Genomic DNA, 26,239 nt, shown 5'->3' with positions numbered 1-26,239 from the left:
AAAAAAATATGAGAAGAAAACAAAAGATAAAGGAGGCAAAACGGAGAGCAGATGTAAAATGGGAGAATGGCAGAATTTTTTGAAAGCATCAAAAATGTGTTTTGGGAGGAAATCAAAAGAGGAAGGGGAGGGGGTTCAAGTAAAGAAGAAAATGTGAAAGTCGCAGATGGACAGATCTTAATGGAAGATGAGGCGTTAAGGGGAAGATGGGGGGAATATTTCAGAGAGATGTTGAATGTGGAGGAAGATAGGAAGGGATTGATAGTAGCAATGGAAGGCAACAAGAAAATGACGGTAATGGGAGAGGAAAATGAAGAAGTACGAAAAGATGAGGTGCAAGTAGCTTTGGAAATGATAACAGGAAAGGCACCTGGGTTAGATGGGTGTAATGCAGAGTGTATGAAGAAGGTACAGTAATAGTGGACTGGCTAGTGAGGTTGTTTAATGTGCGTCTAAGGGAGGGTAGAGTGCCTGAGGACTGGAGGAGTGACTGTATAGTTCCACTTTACAAGGAATAAGGGGCTAAATGTGAGTGCAGTAGTTTCAGAGGGATCAGTTTGATGAGTGTAGTTGGGAAGGCTTATGGGAGGGTTTTAATTGAGAGGATTAGAAAAGGAGCGGAGGGAGTAATTGGTAAGGAATAGTGTGGGTTTAGGAAATATAGGAGTTGCATGGATAACATTTTCGTGGTAAGGCAGATATGTGAGAAAACTATAGCAAAAGGTAAGGATGTTCTTTGGGCTTTTATGGATTTGGAAAAGGCTTATGACAAAGTAGACGGGGAGGCACTGTGGGAGGTTTTGCAAATATATGGGATTGTGAGAAAGCTGTTAAGGGCAGTTAAGATTTCTTACGAGAGTAGTAGAGCCCATGTATAATGGGAAATGGAAAGGGCGAGTGGTTTAATGTAAAGGTGGGACTGCGTTAGGGATGTGTCATGTCACCATGACTGTTCAGTGTGTACATGGATGGGGAAGTGCGTGAGGTAAAGGCGAGGGTAATGGGCATGGGACTGGAAATGGTTAAAGAAAATAGGGAAAAGTGAGAGGTGAGGCAGTTGTTGTTTGCTGATTACATTGCGTTTGTGGTAGGATCTTAGGAAGGATAAAGGAAGTTAGTGATGAAGTTCGGAAGGTATGCGATACAAAAAAGTTGAAGGTAAATGTGTGTAAAAGTAAGGCAATGAAATGTACAAAGGTAGAGGGTGGCAGGGAGTTGGAAGTTAGTTTAAAAAGACTGAGCCTGAAGGAAGTGGATAGCTTTAGATACTTGGGTGCGAATGTGGCAGGAAAGGGAATAGAGGTGGAGGTAAATTGTAGATTGAGAGAAGTAAACAAATGCCTTGGGGAATAAAAAGTGTTATGAGGAATAGGCAATTGGGAGTGGATACTGTATTGTATGAAGGGGTGACTGTGCTGATGGCATTGTATGGAGCAGAGAATTGGAATTTAAAAGAGACAGAGAGGAAAAGTTTAAATGTGTTCGAGATGAAATATATGAGAAGCATAATAGGGGTTACTAGGCTGGATAGAGTAAGAAACGAGGTGAGGAGGACAGCAGGAGTGGAAAAGATGGCAGATAGAGCTGATGAAAGATTATTGGGATGGTTTGGACACATGGAAAGAATGAGTGATGAAAGATTAGTAAAAGAGGTGTGGAAAGCAGAGGTGGGGGAAGTGAACTTGAGGGGACGACCGAGGATGAGATGGATGGATGGGGTGAAGGGGGCGCTGAGCAAGAGGGGAATGTCTGTTGAGAAATGAGGGGAGAAGGCAGATGGGGATGAGTGGAGAATAACTGTGTATGGATGATACTGCTATGCAAAGGAGGGAGGGATGGGGGATAGTGGATGCTTATGTGTAAATGATATTTTGACGCAGCCCGAAGGAATTTCTCCCCGTCTTCTCTTTTTCTGCATGAGGGGGCGGAGAGGGGGATGTAGCCTATTATATGAAACGGCCTTGCTGTGGATGTACTGTGTCTTGCTGCATTGCGTTTGACCCAGGGCAGTTGGCGCATGCTGGGGTGACCCATCATCCATGAGGAGCTAAGATGAGAGGGGGTGGAGGGGAGTGAAATGGGTGGGAGTAGGTACGTGCCTTTGAGTTGGCTACCTCCCTTATAAGGGGGAGAAAGCTGTCGGCATATAGACAGAACACACACACACACACACACACACACACACACACACACACACACACACACACAAATATATATATATATATATATAAACACACACACACACACACATGACTCGATGGCGCAGTGGTTAGTTCCCGGCCGCCACTAGGACTGTCCGTGTTCGAATTCCGCCCAGGACTGAAGTAATTTCAGTATCGCTGCGCTTTGAGTCGTTACTCCAACATTCGTGGGCGGGAAGTTGGTGGTATGTGTGCGTGTAAGGACACACAATTACTCATAGATTGGTCATATATGACCTCTGAGCTCTCTTCCGGGAGGGAAATAGTTGTCGATCAAGAGTCCAACACGTGATCCAAGACGTTTAGTTTGAAAAGTCACATGGAGAGGGCAAAAACCTTAAAATGGGGCATAAACAAAACTTAGATGCGCCGCTTTATTTTACTAAATAACTAACCAAAAATCCACATTTATTTCGTATTTTTTGATGTCTTGAAAAACAAAGGAAAAAATCTAGGTTAAAGTGGACGTCTTTTATACTATTGTGCATCGGAAACAGATGAGCTAAAAAACATCGTATGTTGAATCTTTCTGATCAATTGTAGTATTTCTTCTCCACACGCGTTTGAGGTGGAGATTGTACAATTGAGTGATGCTGGGGGTGGTCATTCTACATTTGATTATGGCTCATGATATATAACCTAAGCTAGCTTAACCTGACCTAACATAACCTTACATTCTACCTGACCTAACCTAACCCAGTCTAACCTAACCTAACTTCACCTAATCAAACCTAAATTCACCTAATCTAACCTGACCAAACCAAACCTAATCTAGTCTGTGTTCGGGTGGAGAATCTACAGCTGATCAGTGTGATTCACCATTGTCTTGGATCACGTGTTGGACTCGACAGTTATTAACCTCAGAGCTCGTATGACCGATCTATGGGTAATACTGTGACCTTACACGCACACACACCCCAATTCCCCGCCCACGAGAGTTGGAGTAACACCCCGCAGCGCAGCGATACTGAAATTATTTCAGCCCTGGGCGGGAGTCGAACCCGGACCGCCATAGTGGCAGCCGAGAACTCTAACCACAGTGCCACGAAGTGGTGTGTGTGTGTGTGCGTGTGTAGTGTTTGTGTGTATGTGTGTGCGTGTGTATGTGTGTGTGTTTGTGTGTATGTGTGTGTGTGTGTGTGTGTGTGTGTGTGTGTGTGTGTGTGTGTGTGTGCTGGGGTGGAGAATTCTACAGTTGAGTATAGTTGGAGTGGAGATTCCACATTTGATCAATGTGGAGGAAATTCTACAACTGACCCAAACTTTTTTCTAAATCAATTTTCCTAGCACCATCTACTTGGAAAAATGTCACACGTTAGTACGGGTTTTGGTACTTTATCTATGTTTAGTGACAGCAGTTATATTCTATTTGTGGGAATTTGATTTTGTACTAAGATTGTGAGTCTTGCAGGGAGTCTGTAGGTAATAGGAACAGTTAGAATAAAGGCATTTTGGGTTTCGTATTTGCATCAAATTTAGAAATCTTCAGGATTTATATTTCTAACTTCGGCTTATCTCGAGGCTTCTTGTGCAAATTATATTCGAGTTTGAATGGAATCTAGTTGAACTAGCTAAGATGAATTCCTACATTCTGCTCACATCTTTATCTATCTATATATATATTTATTATTCTAATTTTCTTTGTCGAGCCCGGTAGACATGTTGTCAAGAGATTCAAGGACAATTTGGGCAATATTCTGGGACCATTGGGAAGTTTACACTGAACCTTAATTATCTCCAAACTGCTCACATATTTCTCATGTTTGGCTATCTGTTACATGGTGTGGTAAAAGTATTTATATATATATATATATATATATATATATATATATATATATATATGTGTGTGTGTGTGTGTGTGTGTATATATATACTCCCCTCCATTCGGCTATTACCTTCCTTTACCTCTATGACATCACACCCTCGGTGGGATATTGGATAATTTTTTAGAAGTGCACAGCAACGCGATATAGCAGCAATAATAATAATAATAATAATAATAATAATAATGAATAATAAAAATAATAACAACAACAACAATAATAACAATAAATATTAATTTTGTAAATTATAATACATCAACGTAATATACGTTTTTCTTGGCGGAAATCAATCACAGAAAATTTTACTAAAAGCTATAACCAAACGAACGTAGCCGCTGCGACTGCTTGAGACGCCATCTTGGTTTTGGTAGATGCGGAGGTCGAAGAAATTAAAGTATGATAAATTCGTCTATTCTATCCTACCCTACCTACCTAACCTAACCTAACCTAACCTGTATTTAGTAATGCAATACCTGTAATTCTAGAGGTTATCAGGGTCGTCGTCGTCGTCGACTCTCAAAACAAAGATGGCGTCTCAAGCAGTCGCCACGATTTCGTTCGTTTGTGTATCGCATTGAGCAACATTTTCTGATATTAATTTCCGCCAAGAAAAACGTATATTACGTCCATGTATTATAATTTTAGAATATAATATTTAATTTTGTAATGGTATATCGCGTAGATGTGCACTTCTATTTTTTATCTCCCCCCCCCCCCCCAGGATGGGGGCGCTGGTATTGCTAATGGAAGAAAGTTGAATATTTTAAGAACCTTCGGCATAAAACGCACGACAACCCTCGGCATTTCAACCTTGATAACAGATCCTGAAGAAGAGACTATTCCAAATACAATTTCTACATTCACCTCACCTCTCTAATGATTTATCTGGTCTCTAGTGTATGACCTACAGATATATTCCTATGACATGGGCACTTTTAAAACTTATAACATATTAACACATAAACACGGGTTACGGGAAGAATGTATGTCAAAAGATCGGTAAAATACAGCCCAGGGCTCCGCTTGTTTTCAAAAAGAGATGTTTCTAATCTTTAACTTACCTTGAATTGTTTCTTAATAGCTGACAACTGGAAACTGTCCCTCTTTTCCTACTGGCCAGGGACGCAAGAACAGACTTACACAACACAGTCAACGATATTGTGGAATGTTGGTTATTACACTGCATTTTGTTAGGCAAACGTAAATACATTTTCCAATGTTTTTTGTTGTTTTATTTGGAAACTTTCTTCTGATCGATCACCAAGTTCCTTACGGCGAGTTTAAAAGGTACGCAAATAACTAATAAATAGTAAACAATGATGATAAATAATAAATTGATAAACAAATAAAACACAAATAAAAAATAAACAATAGATGCTAATAAACAAATAATAATGATAAATGAACGATAAGCATATTAAGAATGGATCAATTGTAGAATTAAGCCTCCTAGTGATCAACTGTAGATTCTCCGCTCCAACTACACTCAATTGTCCTTCTTAACTCCGATGACCTGATCTGACCTAACCTAACTTAACCTAACCCAAACGAAGAGAGTAAATGTTTAGGAATATCGACATCTTCTTCACTTCGTAACCAGTTGAAACTGGTTTCAACCAGGTCTAACTAGCTAATTACAGGTAGAGTCCTCGCAGAACAAAGGAAGAATGTCAGATTGAAAAATCACAAAAGCAACACTCAATTGTACATTTTCCACTCCAAACACGTGTTGTGGTGAAATTCTACAATTGATCCCTAAAAATCAGTACATACGCAAATAAATCAATAGATAAATCTTTAGATTTATACCATAAACAAATCTAAAGGTGGAGGCAATTTGGTGCCCTTCTCAAGGACTGCTATTCTAACCTAATCCCAGCATACAGGAGGGGGCTGTTACCCCGTCAACCATAAATTCCTGGGTCGACTATGACGTCATGTCGCGTGATTTTGGTGCGGTGTCAGCCAAAGCAAATTCTGTAAATGCTTCATCATAGGATAAGGTTTATGATAACCTCAAGATAATAGCTATTCTAAATTACGATATCTTAATGTCCTTTATGGAAATCGATCATCTTTGTACCTATTCTGAAATGAAATATTCCAAAACACACAGAAATGCAAAGTCGTAGAGAAGAATGGCTCTTTAAACTTTTTTTTTAATATTTTCTTTATTAATTCATCAACTAAAGCAAGCAGGACTCACGCGAAGAATAAGAAACAAAAATATCAAAATATGCAGATAAAAGTCGACCCAATTAAGGCTCAAAAGAAAAGAAAACGAAATCTCGGCATATGCAGAGAAAACTCAACCACAAAAAAGGAGAGAAAAAAACGAAGAGAGCTCCACCAAATTAAGACACACAAGGTGAAAATCCCCCGCTCCCCACTCTCTCTCTCTCTCTCTCTCTCTCTCAAAAAAAAAAAAAAAGAGTTTTTAAGTCACAAATGTATAGGAACATGAAGGAACAGGCGACCTAATGCGAAGGAATAACGTCTGATATAAAAGGGACCTGGTATTATAAAGGACACAAATGTGGCAAGGAAGAAGTGCATTAAGCTTCGTAGGGAGGAGGCAAATGTTTTTGCTCTTAGCGAAAGGAATACACACACACACACACACACACACACACACACACACACACACACACACACACACACACACAATATATACATATATTATATATATATATATATATATATAAATATATATATATATTTGTGTGTGTGTGTGTGTGTGTGTGTGTGTGTGTGTGTGTGTGTGTGTATTTACCTTGTATCCAGTGGCGGATCCAGAGTTTTTTTTTGGGGGGGGCGGGGGGGAACTATATATGAGTGGGAAACGAGCGATAGCGAGCGAAGCGACCCGAATCAGCTGGGGGATTTGAAATGTGAACAATTTTAGAAACATTTTGAAGCTATTTGCAAAGCTATATTGAGGAAATGATCAATGAATTAGATTGCAATGGTAAAAATCTTTATACACACGCACATACATGGTTCTTCCTGAAAAGTAGAATACAAGTATGGCAAAAAATAAAATTGCAACTTCAAGTTTTTCCATCCCTCTTTCCCACTCGTTTCGCTACAGGATCATACGAGATCACCTCGACCAATTATCATTCATTACCATCGTGACGTCATCGTACGATGCTCTAACTGAAACCGACGAAAGCCAATTGCGCTCCAACACCACCATGACGCTGTCATATGAATACTTACAGGTCCGGTTCGGCCTTAGGACAGTGTCAATTAAATCCAAAATACGTTAGATATATATTAGAAGGAGGGTCGGTTTAAAAAAAAAAGAATAAATAGTTCTCTGACAATGGGATCCGCCAGTGCTTGTATCTTACGGGAAGGGGAGCTATGCTCGTGGTGTGTGTATGTATATACATACATACATACATATATATATATATATATATATATATATATATATATATATATATATATAAATTAGGTAGACATATGGAAATTCTAAGCAAATAAAAAACAACAGTGCCACCCTATCTGGGTACAAGAAAGTATACAAGGACATAAACGCCTGAAATAAAAAGAACAACACCAGTCTTGAACGAGTTTCTCTCAGTTGAGTCAAATTGTCTTTCATTAGTTCGAATGATCTTCAATTCAATTGTTGTTTAGAATTTCACCAAGTTACGCCACAGAGGCTGGCAACTGTTCCCTGATCCCTTTGTGCTATCAGTCTAGCACTGTTTTTATGTCAACGGCTCAAAACGGGCAAGGAATACAATTGATAGAAAAATATCTTTAGCTCACTCAGGAGACCGAGTGTCAGCTCCTCAGGTCTGCACCTCATGATGGAAGTAAAGGGTGTTGATGAATGGTTTTGAAAATGGGCAGCTTCGTTTTCCATCTTGCAATAGGACGCGCGTAATTGTACGCAACTTCTGTGCATTCATAGATCACATATTCCGTTTATGCATCTACTATTGTTCCTTGTGATTCGTAAAGCAGATCACGGGTATATGTGATATTGTTTTGGGTGACCATAGATTTAATATTATTATTAAGATCAGAGAAATCGCCATTCTGGTCGTCATTCTCCTCCAAATGCAATTCAGAAGAATCTACAAGTAGAATGCATAGAATAGATGCAACTAAACTCGCGTCTTGTCTCGCGCGAGAGACAAACGACAATGTCCGAAACTGTAAACATTGCGTCCGAAGCTGTGAATGTGGCGAGCAAAATTTGCATGACAAGTCAAATCCATCCATGATGTTCAACCCGTTGTGCCTTCCTTTGCAAAAATGCAAACGAAAAAGGTCTTTTTTATATTTTTTACTTGTATTCTTTCAATGGATGCCGCCCTCCAACCTCGATTTTTTTTCAAACTTTCACAGTTGAGCCTCTCTGATCCATCATGGCTGGTAATTGTCAGCTTTTCAAGTTAACAATAGGTGTCATCATCTGAAAGCGGTCTTACATTCTTTTATTCCTTAAATTTTCAGTGCTTCCTTTTGTGAATATAACACTCCAATATTAATTTTCTTTTGATGTTTTATATTTTCAACATCATTGCTCGCATGGAACTTCGAAGGCAGTCAAATCAATGAAGTCGTGTATAGCATACCTACAACGCTAATCTACTCAACAGTTACTATTTATCTAATTCTAACTGTACTAAAGTCTGTAAGCTTCAAATAGTTCATTCAGGGTTTGGCATTCGTAGTAATTTCCCAATATCCATCCTACCTAATCAATCTTTGTACCCTCTCTCTTATTTTTCATCTATGTGCTATTCTATTTATTTTTTTGTACATAGTAAACGAAGTTGTATGGTGCAATGAGTATCCCTTTTTAGGATTATAACAATGCTTTGAATAAATTCTATGACATGTGGCAAAAGCACTTTTTCCCCATGTTGCCATGCCGAGGTGTTAAAGGTGAAACAGGTAGGATGGTGGTGGGTAGGGCGATAGTGACGATCCGATAATTTTGGTAAAATTGGCAACGTCGCACTCCGGAAAATTCCCACTTCTGCCCATTCCTGAACGGACTTCTTGAAGTGCACAGACTTTAGTAATTTCTATTTTTTTTATTTGTTCTTTCGACCGTCGGGTGGTGACGTCACATTCTGAAACTGTGCAGTTCTGGTTTCATATGTTCAAATTCTGTCCGGGCGAAGTAGAGAAGAAAATTACATGATAAAGCAAAACAAAGGAAAGATCATTTGCGTGTTCAGGTTAAGCTGTTTGTTGCATCTGTCACAGGTTAGAACAGTTAGTTTGGTATCGATTAATTATCACTTCAATTAGAACTTAGTTATCTTCATTCTCTGGGGTGACGCGAGCTACGCAGCATTGGTTAGAATATAAAGTTTCATCAAATTTCATCACAGTGTGATTTTAAGGCCACAAGACTGATTTTTGTTTTCGTTAACAATTGGTACAATGTTCATAATATTTCCTATGTTTCCCAGACTGTAGTCACGGTTTGATGACCGATACTCTTTGAAAATTGTTGCGTTGCTTGTGCACGCGAGTCAAGAAGAGCCAATGTCGGTTGCAGGTTCATTGTTGTCATTCGGATTCTGGTAACTGTTCAAACTTTGTGTGAACTGCGTGTCGCGTTATCGAAATGCCCGTGTAAAATACTTTTCAAATTTGAAAAAAGGACAAAAATCTGTAAATGTTTACAAAATTTCGTAGACATTTCCTACTTCTATGCATTTTGTCATGCAATCGCATAGTTTGTCATACAGTAACCGTCATAAATTCTGCCATAAATAAATAAAAGAGTTAGTAAATGAATAAATACAAAAAGTGGTTGTGAATATATAAATAAATGAATAAATATATGCTAAATGTGAACGCAAATAAATGTAGTTTTGTTTAATTACTAATGGCATGCTTAAATGATCAAACGGTGTCAGCAGAAATTCGCTAAATTTCACAGTTTTGTAGGCTGCCCTGATGACGCCTTACAGTAGCGAAATTACAAACAAGTAAATTATCTTTTCTGTCACAGATATCCACACATTCTCAGACACCAAATCCTTAATATTTTTAACTGATATCTAGTATCTTAAATATCGTTGTTTTTTTGATAGCAGAACACCACAATTTTACAATTTTCTTTTCGAGGTTCCGCACAACCACATCGTTGTTATTACATTGAGCATACCGTATTAGATGAGAGAATTATGAAATCAATATTGAAATGAAAAATATCTGAAGAAAATTTCAAGCAAGATAAAGGCCTATACCGAATTCAATTAAGGTGTACTGATTCTACAAAACAAAGTGACCTTTCCGAAGGACATAAAGACCAAAATAGGATAGATTCAATTTCCTCAAGCAGTTCAGACGCACACCAGACAGACAGACAGGCCAAACAATTAACAACACATCATTTACGAAGGTCTCCACCAGCTGTTCCCACCACCTAGGCAGTGCAAACAGCCAAGTCAGCAACAACTGACACAACATCAGAATCCATAACAATCTCGAATAACCTCCCATCTCTGGCAAGGCTTTTGCCACGTATTCCGCATTTATGGGTTGCTGTTGCTCTTTAGTCTCCTGGAAACCAATCAACACTGATTCTAATCGCTAAACATCCACTTACTCCCACTAGATTCCTGTTAGTGGACCCACTAAGGAGAATTTGGCCACTCACTCCCCAGGCGCCATCTTGCATCTATTGCTTGCAATCTCGCGGTCTTCCTGACAGTCAACTCGGCCGTCAACGAGAGGATAATTTTATGATACTAATGACACTGAATCTGTGTTCAGGTATGTTCAGTCGGCGAGTTCGATCGGCGAGTTCAGTCGGCGAGTTCTGTCGCAGACTCCGGTAGACGAGTTTAGTCGGCGAGTTCGGTCGACGAGTTTAGTCGGCGAGTTCGGTCGTCGAATTTAGTCGGCGAGTTCGGTCGACGAGTTTAGTCGGCGAGTTCGGTCGACGAGTTTATTCGGCGAGTTCGACCTCTCTCCTTAATTCCGTTCCTACATGGAAAGCGCGACGTACACCATAGGCATGAAGCAACACAGTGATGCAAGATGGCGCCTACAGATCACGTGACTCTTAGTGACCAATCACGCGCCAGGTCCAATCTAAGCAAGGCCAAACTCTCCCTATCAACGGCTTTGACTTGGACTATTCTATGGTCTACTAGGGCTTCCATGGATCAAAGCTCGTGGACCACTGGTCTACAGTAACACTATAATAATGGACCGGTAGCTTCCACCATTTCCGTTGTTTCAACTCCCGCTCCTACTTCCACTCCGGCTACCTTATGAATTCGTTAATATGAATTAGTGACATTTCCTGTAGTGAAATGATACCACATGACATTTCACCGCCGCCATGGGGCCTCCAACTTCCACTGGAGGAATTCGGAGCATATGAGGCAGAAGTCTTGGTAGCTGATAAGTGTCTCCTGGTGTATTTTATTTGATATATATCTTTAACCGTGGATTTTAATTCGAAATATGTATATATATACACACATATATATATATACATATATATATATATATATATATATATATACACGAGTATATTCACAAAACCAAAATGTCGTTGCACATTTGTAAAATGTTTAAATATAACCCGCTGTCGTAGAAACAAAGCAAAAGAAACAGACGATCTGTATATTTCGACAACAACTGTGGTCTTCTTCAGCAGATAAGTACAAAGGTATATATTCATGTCATCTAACCTTTGTACTTATCTGCTGAAGAGGACCACAGTTGTGGTCGAAATATACAGATCGTCTGTTTCTTTTTTATTTTGTTTCTACGACAGTGGGTTATATTTATACATACATACATACATATATATATATATATATATATATATATATATATATATATATATATATATATATATATTTATGTATATGTATATATATATATATATAATATATATATATATATATATATATACATATACTGTATATATTTATATATATATATATATATATATATATATATATATATATATATATATATATATATGTATATACCCATGAGAGTTTGTATCCATGTACAAACACAATATGGGGCACCCACTGCATGTTGTATGCAGCCGATATTTTTGGTACTTTAGTGACACCTCTATGGACCAGAGCCACGTATCACTGGGTCTCATTTCCACTCAAAAGGAAAAGAATGGTGATCACTTTGAACCTCTCTAGTCCCTCTCTTTTGCTGCACTCTTTAAATCTCTCTTTTACTATTTCTTCGACTTCATCTCTTCGATGCGGCATTGTACCCAAGGATAGAAGCGCTGGTTCTTGGTGGGAATTGACTCCTCTACGACCCAGACTCCACGTTCCTGATCCTTGGGAGTCCACATTCGCGTTTGATAGCTCTGTACTTCTTTGTCCCCGAGCTCTTGGAGGACGTCTTCACAGAATTCAAAGAATAATGAGCTCCACGGTGTTCCAAGACGTAATTACGGGAGACATAATTGCATGAGGCATTAATTGCATGCAACATAATTGCCACAAACATTCGTGTCTTGGTTCGGTGGCTTGATGTGACTGAAGCTGCACAGACAAGGGAGCGTGGCAGTTGACATGAGGGAACCGGTTTGACACACACACACACACACACACACACACACACACACACACACACACACACACACACACACACACACACACACACTCGATGGCGCGGTTCGTAGAGTTCTCGGCTGCCACTACAGAGGTCCGGGTTCGAATCCCACCCAGGGCTAAAATAATTTCAGTATCGCTGCGCTGCGAGTCTTTACTCCAACTCTCGTTGGCGAGAAGTTGGGTGTGTGCGTGTGCGTGTAAGGTCACAACATTACCCATAGATCGGTCATGTATGAGCTCTGAGCTCTCTTCCGGGAGGGAAATAGCTGTCGATCACAAGTCCAACACGTGATCCAAGATCATGGTGAATCACACACACACACACACACACACACACACACACACACACACACACACACACACACACACACAAACAGACGTTGTTCACTTATTTTTCTTTTTCTCGGCAATAGGTCACACTCGTTTTCGAAAACTAAAGGCTCGTTGATCAGGTTCTGCAGACATAAATGGACATGACTACATTGCTCATCCTCAGTCCTCCTCGTTCATCTTTCCTGCTCCTCCTCCTCCTCTTCCTCTCCCTCTTCTTCTACTTCCTCAACTTCTCTTCTTTTTCTTCCTTCTCTTCCATCTCTTTCTCTACTTCCTGAACCTCGTTCTACGTTTCTTTCTACTTTCCTCAATCTACTCCCCCTCAGTCTATTTCCTTTTCTTCCTCCCCTTTGTTCTACTCGTTTCCTTCCTCATCATCTTCTTTTTCCTCCTCTTCCTCCTCCTATCCTCCTTTGTTTTCCGGATCCTCCTCCTCCTCCTCCTCCTCTTCCTCCGCCTTCCAATCGTAGTCCTAATCCTCCTTCACCTCTCCATATTTCAGGAACTTTAATGACATTCCCTACGGATCAGAGTCACGCAGCATCCTTTTTGTGGTTTGAGACGCATTAAAAAAAAACTTTTAATTTTTACTATTTCTTCGTTCTGCTTTCTTCCTTGAATCTCTCTTTTACTATCTCTTCGCCTTCTCACCTCTTCGGTGTGATATTGTCCTCCAGGATAGAAGCGCTGGTTATTGCTGACAAAACAACTCTTGTTCCTAAGGTTAGAGACACAGGTCGTTGCTGACCACCTCCCCTTTCTTCTCCTCCTTTCCTTCCTGTTTTCTCTCTCCAACCACCTCCTTCTGCTCCCTCTTCCCATCTACTCCTTCTTCCCCTCCCCCATCTCTTTCTTTCTCTCCTCTTTCTCCCTCACCATCACCTCTTCCTTCTCCCTCCTTCTTTTTCCTCACCTCCTCTCCTCCTTCTCCCTCTCCCCGTCATCTCCTCCTTCTCCCTCTCCACCCCGTCCCGTTTTTTTTTTCACCTACCGTTCTGTACATGAACGACCACCGTTGCTGGGTCGAGGTCTGTTGGCATGCAACTGTAGGTTCCGGAGTCCTTCTGTGTCACGGCTGCGAGCATGAGCTTGCTCACGGTCCTCCGCGCTGCCTTCTCGGTCTGGCAAGAAAAAAAATAAAAATAAATAAATAAACAACAACATAAAAACAGTCATGAATGATATAAATAATAACATAGAATGTTGTGGAATATGAGATATGTTGCTGACGGTCCGCCGCGCGGCCCTGTCCGTCTAGCAAGAAAAAAAGTAACAACATAAAAACAAATAATAATGAATGATAAAAATGATAACATAGAATGCTGTGGAATATGGGTTATGTTGCTGTCGTTGCCTAGATTGTCTGGGTGAGCGGTTCTGCCTCCCTGGGACAGGGTTTTCCCCCACAAATCCATTATACAATATATATTGTGTTGCTGGCGTGCGTAACTGGAGTATGGGTTGGTGGGAGCGATTTCGACAGAGCCTTTCTCACAGAGAACGAGGCTTGTAGGTTAGCAAACATGTATATTCCCTATCCACAAAGTTATCTCAACTTCTCTTAAACCAATCAATAGATTCAGCGCTCATTATACGGTTACTGCTTGTAAGTCTGTGTTTAAATATGTTTAGATATAACCCACTGTCAGTAGATTAGTACTTATCTGCTGAAGAGGATCACAGTTGTGGTCGAAATTTACAGACTGTCTGTTTCTTTTGCATTATTTCTCCGACAGTGGGTTATATCTAAACGTTTTACAAATGTGCTACGACATTTTGGTGTCGTACGTCTGTGCTATTCGGCAACCACTCTGTTGGTAAACTAGTTCTTGATTATTTCTTTCTTAAATTTTGGTTTGTTTTCCTCAAGTTGAGGTCCATACCTGGATGGAGACCCCTCCACGCGGTGAATCGTAGTCGATGATCTGACCTTCGTGGTGCCAGGTCACATGATCCGGCGCTGTAGGCTTGGTGTGGTGAACGATGCACGTGATGGCCAATACGCTGCCTCGCTGGATATATCGCTCCGCCCCTCCTTCCACGTGGACCAATGGCACTGCAGGAAAAAAACCGTTCGAAAGTGTCAGTTGTGGCTTCGAACTGGGGGACTCTGTCCAGTGTTCAACGACGTGTGAATTTGTGCGTGAACAAGGTTGTATTGCCCTTTTTTCTTACTTTAATAAAAGTACTGTTACAGTGATAAAATATTACTTATAATAAAAATACCTAAATTATGAGTACCTTTGTCAGAGAGTACTCGAAAGTAAAAACGAGTTTATTTTCTTCTTTAATCAAAAAGATTACTCATGTGTATGAAAGTGGTAATTGTCGACAAGTCTATCAAAATAAAACACCAATTATGAGGACGGAGCCATTATTGATACGACGTTTTATTTGTTACAGGTTTTACGAACACATAATCATAATACACATGGCTGAGATTAGATAAGAGGAACTGGGGGAAAGGGGAGGGAGGGAGGGAGAGAGGAAGGGAGGTATGGGGGAAGAGGTCACTGAATACAGGGAGAGATTAAGGAGAAGGTGGACCAAATGTCTGGGAACAGGAGAGGTTAAGGATAAGATGGAACAGTTGTCTGGATGAAGGACATCAGATCGCAGCCGAGTTCAATCTATCAAGTGTATTACGACTAACTTGTAAAAACTGTAACAAAGAAAACGTCGTACTAATAAAGGCTCCGTTCCCACATGTTTATTTGGAAAGACTGCTCGTATCACATTTCAAAAGGTTTCATGCATGCTGGCAAGTATATGTGTTTTACTTATTTTGCTGACACATTCCTAGGGTTTAGGTTGATGAAAAGTTGGGTTTCAAAATTATGTCGCTCCAAGCTTTAGCCCCGAACAGGCGTTTATGTATATATACATATACATAAATTCAGGGCTTGGCAACCCTTTGGACAAACGGTGCCAATTTCACCGATTTGTGGAGTCCTGAGTGGTGCCAACGTTATTTTTCATGCCAGTTATTGTCACATACAAGGATTGGGATGCCAAAAAATAAAGAAAATAATTTTTCAAGGCTTTGGTTTCCGATTTGATATCTGGATGCGTTTTTTTTGTTGATTTGATGTTGCGATGTTACTTTTCGATACTGTTAGAAATTGTCAAAATTACTTGGCATGCACGGCAAAGGTTACCGGCATTTTGATGTAGTGGATGAAATTTAAGTAAGACTTTATCTGTGATACGTTTGTTCAAATGGGGCATATTGCAAAAGAGTCCAAACAAATCAGGAGCACTTGTGTGTGTGTGTGTGTGTGTGTGTGTGTGTGTGTGTGTGTGTGTGTGTGTGTGTGTGTGTGTGTGTGAACATAATTCCCCAATCACATTGATCTAATAGTAGCGTATTAATAAATTGTATCACACGTGGGGGTACCGTCTTTCTGTCACCGTCTGCCAAAATTTGGTTTATTTTCATTTATGCCTTTTGATTTGAGTTATTCTTTATTCTATTTCGTTTCCCCAAAAGTTGGTGCATCTGTATGGAAAGCTGATTCCTTGAGACATCTGGTCTTTTCTTTATTTTTCCCACGAAATCTTTCCCCTCTCCCACCCAAACAGGGATCTTCCTTGTCAATATTGTTCAATCCGTTTTATTGTTTATTGGTGTCATTTTATATGTTTGGTTGTGTGTGTGTGTGTGTGTGTGTGTGTGTGTGTGTGTGTGTGTGTGTGTGTGTGTGTGTGTGTGTGTGTGTGTGTGTGTGTGTGTGTGCGTGCACGGGCGGAGGAATGTCTGTTTTAGTTTTTTATCGCGCTGCATCGTCAATGTTTATGTAGATGAGGTCACCGCCATGTCTCTGCATTTTCAACCGTGTTTTGAATAGTTAATTCTGTGGAAATAACTCATACTACTGAATAACAAACACTGAATAACATAGACAGAATTATATACTTTTAGCCGTGAATACAACGATGGTCGGTAGACTGTCTTAGAACCACCGATGTCGTTGGATTTAGTTTTTGAGTAGATCGGGGTGATTTTTATTTGTAATCATTTACCCATGGTTGGTGAGTCACGTGACCTACTGATTCGTTCTACAGTGAGGGAATACTTCATGTATTCGTCCTAGCTGATAGCAAACGATTTTATTCAGTTGGTGATGGGTGAGACTTGAGACAAAACGGGTTCCAAGTGACCGAAAATACGTTCGATTCCAGTCTTCAATCAAAAAGAACATGAGAACATAAGAATGAAGGAGACTGCAAGAGACCATAAGGCCTACACTAGGCAGTTCCATGTCCGTTACCACCTGTCATCTCCATCTTAAAACAACCGATAGTTTCAGCGTTCACTACATGGTTACTAAGTCTATTCAATTCGCTGACCACCCTATTAGTAAACCAATTCTTGCCTATTTCTTTCTTAAATCTAAATTTGTCCAGTTTAAATCCATTACTGCGAGTCCTGCCCTGTTATCTTAATGTGATGACCTTGTTTGCGTCACCCTTGTTAAAGCCTTTGATCCACTTAAACACCTTTATTAGATCACCCCACATTCTCCGTCTTTCCAGAGAGTGTAAGTTAAGGTGGCTAAGTCTCTCTTCGTAAGGTAAATTTAATTTTCAACTTTTCCTCTTCCTCCATTCTGCTACTGCCCTTCCTGATTTCTCGTCCCGACCATCTCTGTGGCTCCAACTCCTCGGCCGTATTGCCCTCAAGTATAGAAGCGCTGGTTATTTCCGAATAAAATCGTTTGCTTAGATCAGTTATAGGAGAACGACAATCATGAAAAGTGCGTCAACGCAGCGTCGGTTAAAACAAACAATGAAAACTAGAGAAAGTCAGTGTGTGTCACTGACCTCAAGGAAACCAAATGATACAAAGTTAGATAAACCAGAAGTCATCAGACTTAACCTCGTGTTGGGTAAACGATCCAAAGCATCCTAGTTAACGTTAGTAGTCAACAATCAGGCAAAATGTACGAAGAGCAAACGTGGTTAGAATTAGTTTATTTGGCGAGGGTAGAGAGTAAATGGATGTTAGATGTGGAATTTTATGATTTCTTTTCAGCAGTTCTCAAGAAACTGATCCAACCAATCAGCTCACGTAACTGCTTTGCATGCATTTATCGTTTCCTTTTTTATTTTCCTTATCCACTGAAACAGAACATATTAGTGACTGGTTAGTGGGTCGGAAGCCGACTGTTAGTGATCATTCAGTAAACTAGCGAGGCCTCTTGGTCTAGAAATAAAGACTAGTTAGCGGTCACTGGCTATTCTTTATTCTAGACGTCTGGTTAACATCAAAGCGGTTCGTTAGTGTCGTGTTAGTTGGGGACCTTGCTCAGGCTACACGACCCAGCCTACCCATTTTCCTCCTCCCCTTCCGACGGCCCTTCCTCCCCTTCTTCGGCGCCTTCTCCATCTTCCTCTGGTCCTCGAAGATGTAGTCTGGCATCCCTGCAACAGTGGCCACTGGTCAGACTCTTTACTATTGGTTCCGTTCCCCTTGTTTGTCATCCGGCGCTGATGCTGGAGACTCGGTTCCTGCCCCGGGAGCATGCGTCCATCTTTTGGTCAGTTCTTGATGTGTTGAGGTTATCCAACTCTACATGATGGTGTGATGAATATATGTATGTATGTATGTATGTATGTATGTATGTATGTATGTATGTATATATGTATGTATGTACGTACGTATGTGTGTATATATATATATATATATATTATATATGTATATATATATATACATATATATATATATATATATATGTATATGTATATACATATATATATATGCATATATATATATATATATATATATATGTGTATGTGTGTGTGTGTGTGTGTGTGTGTGTGTGTGTGTGTGTGTGTATACATATATACATATCCTCCATCCATCATAATCCCAAAATGCATGCATATATACAGTACACAATAATGCTAATGTAGAAACAGTCTAAAGTGTCTGAATTGTATAATAGGTGGTGGTGGTAGTGGTGGTGGTGATGACTCTACTATTTTCTGGTGATACTTGTTTAGTGGTGGTGGGCATGGTGGTGGAGTAACCATGGTAACAGTGACTTCGTTACTGGTATTCCTAATTACCTCTGACAAGAAGGTTATGTTTTTGGTCTTGTTTGTATGTGAATGCTCACGAAAAATGTTACGAATAGATTATATATATATATATATATATATATATATATATATATATATATATATTGATGTATATAAGACTCATGAGCGGCATGATGGTGAGGTAAACACAGGGAACTGTTGGATATTTATTACTGACATTTCGTTCTCAGGAAGTCCTGGCGAGGGCGAAACGTCATAAATAAATCTCTAAGAGTTCCCTGTGTTTATCTCACCGCCCTACAACTCATCTGTCTTATATACATCAATATATATATATATATATATATATATGAATACATATATATATATATATATATATATATATACACACACATATATATATATATATATATATATATATATATATATATGTGTGTGTGTGTGTGTGTGTGTGTGTGTGTGTGTGTGTGTGTGTGTGTGTGTGTGTGTGTGTGTGTGTGTGTAAAAATAATCACAAAAACACTTGACTAAATGATCATGCAGAAACCACAGGGAAATTAAAGTTCGGAATACTAAACGTTTTCGTCTATTACGGCATCTTCGGAGTCGACATCTGAAGATGTCGTAATGGACGAAAACGTTTAGTATTCCAAACTCTAATTTCCCTGTGGTTTCTGCATGATATACATAGGTGTGTGTATATGTATGCATGCATGTAACTATGTATGTATTTTTGTGTGAAATAAACTACACTGGCGCAAGTTCGTGCACTTTGAGTGCTTCATGTTGGTACTGCAATGCTGGAATTGTGGTTGCTGTGTTGTTACACTTATGGTTTCTTGTTGCTGCCCTCTTAGTGCCGATCCCTCGCTGAAGCGAATTGCTGAAAGTCTTTTTCGTGTAAAGCCAGCTGGTTATTTAGCTAAAGGGACAGCAAAGCGGAGAGGTTTGAACCTCCGTTACTATCTTCGCTACAGTGATTTATTTTGGAAAAAAAAATTCTAATGTCAGAAAAATCTATTCAACTGCAGCGACTAAATGGGTTAATGTTTTAATACACAACATATTATCATTTCCAAGGTGCATTAGGATAGAAACACTGGAGAGACGTCGACGAAGAAATACAAAATATCTTTTTAGGATCGACTGAGGAGCTACATAGCTTTGGTATGGTTAATTAATTACAATAAATTATTTACTACCGTAGACTACATAACACGGCTGGTTGCGTGGTTACGGCAGCCTGATGGCCTGATTTTGGTAGAGATTCAGACTGATTATATATGTCAAGTGTCAAGTGGCAACAAATGTGTCACAATAATACACCACTGTGTCAGAACGATGCTTATATTCTTAGTGAAGATTCGTTCGTTATAGCTTTGTCAAGGAGTTCATAAGGATTCTCACATCGAAGCTTTAAGAAGTGGACAAAGAATCACTTGTCGAAGCCTTGATGAACCTTTTTACAAACGAACCGTTGAAGCACAGGAATATCTTCCTTTTCACAGGTGGTGGTAGTTTTTTTCCAAATGGCTGCTTACCTGTGGCCGAAGCCTCCACAAAAGTTGTTGAGGCTCGATGTCAGATCTCCTAAACGCAATCGTCATGAGTCGAGTTCGAATTCCGAGGCACAATGATCAATCGGCAGTATACGGTCACCCTTAAGGAACTTTATATCCATCTATCTTCTTCCCCCTTATAAGGGAGGTAGCCAAGGAAGACATGCACCCATCCTTCATTCATTTGTGCTTCCCTTTCCATCTTAGCCTCTTGTGGATGAAGGGATGTAGGGCCATCCCTGTCCTCCGCCCCATTGCTCGGGTGACGTAGAGCCAACTCGACTGCGCCCACCCGCTATTGGCTCCATCCGTGGTAGTCGGCACATATGTAAACAATGACACAAACACTACACTCAAACGCATAACTGTAAAGTTAAGTTAAGGGGTCGTTAACAGGTGTAGAAAATAAACATCTTGTTTAGTTCCTTCAGTCAATAGACTGTCCCTGGACTTCTTCTTATTACGAGTCTGCCACTTCGAAGATGGATAGAACTGGTTGGATTCAGTTCGAGGAAAATAAAGAATGTGTTACTGTATTCAGCATTGATAGGATATATGAATCCGATAGGTTATGTAGTGGAAATATTTCGTACACACACACACACACGCACACACGCACACACACACACACGCACACACACACACACACGCACACACACACACACACACACACACACACACACACACACACACACACACACACATACACACACACACACACACACACACACACACACACACACACACACACACACACACACACACACACACACACACACACACACACACACACACACACAAAATAACCACAGGAGGAGAGAAACTTGTAGACAGAAAATACTTTCGTATATTACATCTTCAGACTAAATTTTTATAATACAGTTTCATCGGCTCATACATGGTCATACTGACATATATCCTCTAGTAAGCCCTCCAAACGTCTAGACCTGAAGTCCCAGTGATCTCACCTTCCTGTGCATTTACTCGAAGGCTGACACCAGAACCTCCAGAGACGAGGTCTGTGACCTTAGTGTTATCAATTACTCCGTAATGACTGATTGACAACTTTGTCCAATACCCAGTTCATGCATGTGTTGGAAGGTGTTGGGATGAGGATTCTCCTGTCTTATTTCCGTAACTGTCAAGGCAGAAATTGGTTATACTTCTCCCATACTTCACAGTACTCTGTCCCAGAGTATAAGCCAGGCATCAGATCAACAATCAGGAAACCGGTGGGTCCGCAGAAGATCCTAGAGGTCACCATGATGTACGGAACGGAGTCAAACGCCTTCTTAAGATCAACAAATGCTCCGAGCGACCAATCAACTGTTGGCTCACCGGGCGTGAACCCAGACTACTCAGGCCTGTGGAGCTAATGTAGATGGAATGAAACCAGTGCCAGCAACATATGGCTGAGCACCGTATTCGGCACACTGAGCAATGGAGATGAGGTAGGGATGAGTTCAGAACGTTTTTCAGAACCAAACGTGTCAAACCCTTATGTCTTCTTCAGTGGATCTCATCTTGATGTTTTGTCAATCTTTATGTACATTGAGCAATGTAACAGTACGGTAGTTGCTGTAGTCCTACGTCTTCCCTTTCCCCTTCCAGTCGCTGGAAAGGGAGCCGGATTGTTACTTGGCTTCGCGTGCAACTCACGAGTCACAATCTCACATGTCTCACGGCCTCATCTCCAGCTTTCAGCAACTCGGAGGTAAAAATCGGGTAAACACAAACAAACACACACACACACACACACACACAAGCGCGCGCAAACAAAATGCATATATGCAAATATACACATATATACGTCAGTGTGTGCAAACGAAAAAGAAATACAGATAATCAAAAAAACACGAGGAGGTCAGGGCTGAGGAGGATTAGGCCAAGAGGCTGAGAGGAGCCTCTGGGAGGAACTGGAGGAGGTCAAGGGAGGTTCTCGAGGAGTCAAGAAACCTTTGGGATCCGTCGTGCAGCCGAAGAGCTCCTCTTTGATGTGGCAAGGGGGCGGCGGCGGGGAAGGGGGCGCAGGGAGGTCCTGCCTTACGATAATTAGTTGGTCTTGTTTCGCCTCTGGCTTTGGATGTCGAGACACGTAAAGTAGTGTGCAATACCACTCTCCTCGCAACGCAAACATGCACACGCGCACACAAACAGAAAGGCGGGGCGGGCACACATACACATAAAGAAAGAGACAGACAGGGAGAGAGAGAGAGAGAGAGTGAGAGAGAGAGAGAGAGAGAGAGAAGGAGGGATGGAGAGAGAGAGAGAGAGAGAGAGAGAGAGAGAGAGAGAGAGAGAGAGAGAGAGAGAGAGAGGGAGATACTGAAAAATAACACTGACATATGATATATAAAGAAAATTAGTACATGAATGCACGTGAGAACCATTCAGTGAATATAACATTATCAAATAACATCATTAAGAAATGCATCTGAAAATATTAAATATCATCAATAAGAAATGCGACATACAGTGAAGATCTTTTTAATTGCAATTTATCTGGAAATATATAAAAAAAATGCAACTACAATGTAACGATATATAGAATCATTTCTAACTGTGATGTATCTGGAAATATTAGATAAAATATAAAATAAGTAAAACTAAAATGTTAGGTTATATTGGGAAATATTTTTTTTAAAAACTTGGACTGTTTAAGTCTACGGCTAGGAATCGCGAAGTCTGAGTTCGCGAATTTTGAGTTTCGCGAAGACTGAGTTTCGCTAAGTTTGAGTTTCGCGAAATCTGAGTCTCGCGAAGCCTGAGTTTTGCAAAATCTGAGTCTCGCGAAGTCTGAGTTTCGTGAAGTCTGAGTTTCGTGAAGTCTGAGTCTCGCGAAGTCTAAGATTCACGAAGTCTGAGTTTGCGAATTTTGAGTCTCGTGAAGTTTGAGTTTCGTGAAGTCTGAGTTTCGCGAAATCTGACTTCGCGAGGTCGAGTACTTACTGGCATCTGTCGTCCACACAGCCATTCCAAAACTGGAGGGGTCATCCAACTGGTTCCTCTCTGTAACCAAGATAAAGAGAATTGGGTTAGACATTGCCAAAAGAATCGTGGACATCGAGTTTAGTTTTGTTTAGGTTAGGTTGTGCTGTGTTAGGTTGGGCTGGATTGGATTAGGTCAAACAAGGTTCAGATTTCTTTCTTTTTTGTGTGGAGATGATTCATAACGGAAATAGGAAGAGAAGAGAGTGGAAGAAAAATGGGATCTGCAAAAGGAGCAGCTGGTTACATAGACAAAACAAGGCATAACAATATTTCAGTTACGTATTTGCTAGCATGAAAAACTGAATGTCAACTTGGTCACAGTTCTTTGCAAACACTACCGTAAAGAGAGAAAGAGAGAGAGAGAGAGAGAGAGAGAGATAGAGAGAGAGAGAGAGAGAGATAGAGAGAGAGAGAGAGAAACAGACTTTGTCCGACTCCCGAATCGAGATTGACTGGCCGATGACCTGATTTTTTCTTGCTTATTATTCACCCGACCCGTGTAAGGCTATTTTTGAGCGTCTCCATTGCAGGCCAGTTTTATTTTCTATCGCGATTCTTACCAATGAAGGTGGAGGCAGTGGCAACGAATTTGAGAGGTAAATATATTTTTTCTACCCTGTAGCCAAGCGTCAGTGGTAATTCACGCCATATTAGGTTCGAGGATGATGTTGGGATACTGCACCAGGATCTCAATACATTCATTGAATGTATTTGCATGGGCGGTGAAATAGCAATTGGACCTCAATATCTCAAAATACAGTGTGTTTTACGTAGGATTATACAACCCAGCTAACAGATATAACTTAGATAATGCCATATTAAAGAAAACAGAAATTGGAAAGGACTTAGGAGTGTTAGTGAGTCTGGACCTTAAATCCAGTAAACAGTGCATAAGCGCCAGGAATAGAACATAAGAATGAGGGAGACTGCAAGAGATCATAAGTCCTACACTAGGCAGTTCCACGTCCATTACCAACCATCCCCACCCATGAAGTTATATAACCTCTTCTTAAAACAACCGATAGTTTTAGCGCTTACTACATGGTTACTATCGGTGTAAGTCTATTCCATTCGGTGGCCACTCTACTGGTAAATCAATTCTTGCTTATTTCCTTCTTCAATCTCAATTTTTCCATTTTAAACCCTTTACTGCGGTTCCTGCCCTGTTGTCTTAATATAATGACCTTGTCTGTTTCCTCTTGTTAAAGTCCTTGATCCACTTGAACACGTCTTTTCAGAGAGTGTAAATTAATGTGCCTAAGCCTGTCATCGTAAGGTAGATTTCTGATCTCATGTATCGTTTTGGTCATTCTCCTCTGTACGATTCTAGGGAATTGATATCCATTCTATAGGACAGAGATCAAAACTGTGCCGCATAGTCAAGGATGGGTCTAAGGTCAGATAGAGCTTGATAACTACCTTTGAACTTTTATTCGTAAAGGTCCTGGGAATGAAAACTAATGCTCTGTTAGCTTTATTCCTGGCGCTAATGCACTGTTTCCTGAATTTAAGGTCAGGACTCACTAGAACTCCCAAGTCTCTCTCGCACTCAGTTTTCTCTAAAAAGGTGTTATGTAACATATACCTGCTTTCTGGGTTATGTAAACCTACGGCTAGCCGGGCATTAGGGTTTACTGCTACGATGGTTGTAAACAAAAATGTAGAGGTAATCAGTAAACTATCTAGCGATAGTTACACCCATCCTTGACTATGCGGTACAGTTTTGGTTTCCGTTCTATAGAATGGATATCAGTCCACTAGGATTAATACAGAGGAGAATGACTATTATGATACAAAGGCTTAGAAATTTACCCAACGAAGACAGGATTTGGTACCTTAACTGACACTCTCTGGAAAGACAAAGAGTGCGGGATGATCTAATAGAGGTATTCAAATGGGTTAAGGGCTTTAACAAGGGTGATGCAGACAAGGTCATTATATCAAGACAATAAGGCAGGACTCGCAGTAATGGTTTTAAATTGGACAAATTTAGATTAAAGAAGGAAATGAGCAAGAATTGGTCTACCAAGAAATTGATGACCGAATGAAATAGACTTAGTAACATTGTAGTGAGCACTGAAACTATCGATTGATTAAAGAGAAGATTGCATAACTTTAGTGATAGAGACGATAGATGGTAAGGGAGATGAAACTGCCTAGTGTAGGCCTTATGGCCTCTTGCAGTCTCCTCATTCGTATGTTTTTTATGTTCTTATGATCTGATTCGACCGTCTAAACTCCTCACTGTATACGACCCTAAGAATATTGTCGTCGTCTACGATCTTTGGAATGAGAACCTTTCACCTATCCTTTGACAAGTAGTTTAATCATCTTCCCCCACAAACGTCTTGGTACTGAATAGGTTAAAGATCGTTACATTAAGTATACTTTCTTTTTCATCTCTAATCTATTCTTTCTGTTAATAAGCTCGTTCAATTTCTCGCCCCTTTCGTTCCTCCTCGCTTTAATCTGATTAATTCTTATTTTCATTAGATCATTTGCTTATTCCGGAATATTTGCTTCCTCTTTTGTTTTCCTCCTCATTGCTTTCTTTGTCGATTTCTTGGCCATATTCAATAAATTGTTACTCGTGACCATGATGTTGTCTTCCTTGTTTAGGGTCGTTATGAAAAAGGGGCTATGCAGACATGACGTCACATCCGCTTGTAGGCCAGTTGACAGAGTCTGCCATA

General features: G+C 40.3%; 1 protein-coding gene across 1 annotated transcript in view; it reads right to left on the bottom strand.

Annotated features, from left to right (window-relative positions):
* The window catches only part of LOC143040501 (zwei Ig domain protein zig-8-like), a 115,387-nt gene that overhangs the window by 21,176 nt on the left and 67,972 nt on the right, over nt 1–26,239 (bottom strand). The window contains exons 6-9 of the mRNA XM_076211593.1: nt 23,505–23,564; nt 18,283–18,375; nt 14,835–15,007; nt 13,943–14,072 (exon numbers count right to left, since the gene is read on the bottom strand). Coding sequence (XP_076067708.1) covers nt 13,943–14,072; nt 14,835–15,007; nt 18,283–18,375; nt 23,505–23,564 — 456 coding nt within the window. The remainder of the gene's footprint in view (nt 1–13,942; nt 14,073–14,834; nt 15,008–18,282; nt 18,376–23,504; nt 23,565–26,239) is intronic.

Source organism: Oratosquilla oratoria, chromosome 28, assembly GCF_046742065.1.
Source record: "Oratosquilla oratoria isolate Oo_2021 chromosome 28, ASM4674206v1, whole genome shotgun sequence".
NCBI lineage: Eukaryota > Metazoa > Arthropoda > Malacostraca > Stomatopoda > Squillidae > Oratosquilla > Oratosquilla oratoria.
Note: the sequence above shows the minus strand (reverse complement) of the source record. Positions and strands in the feature narration are given on the sequence as shown.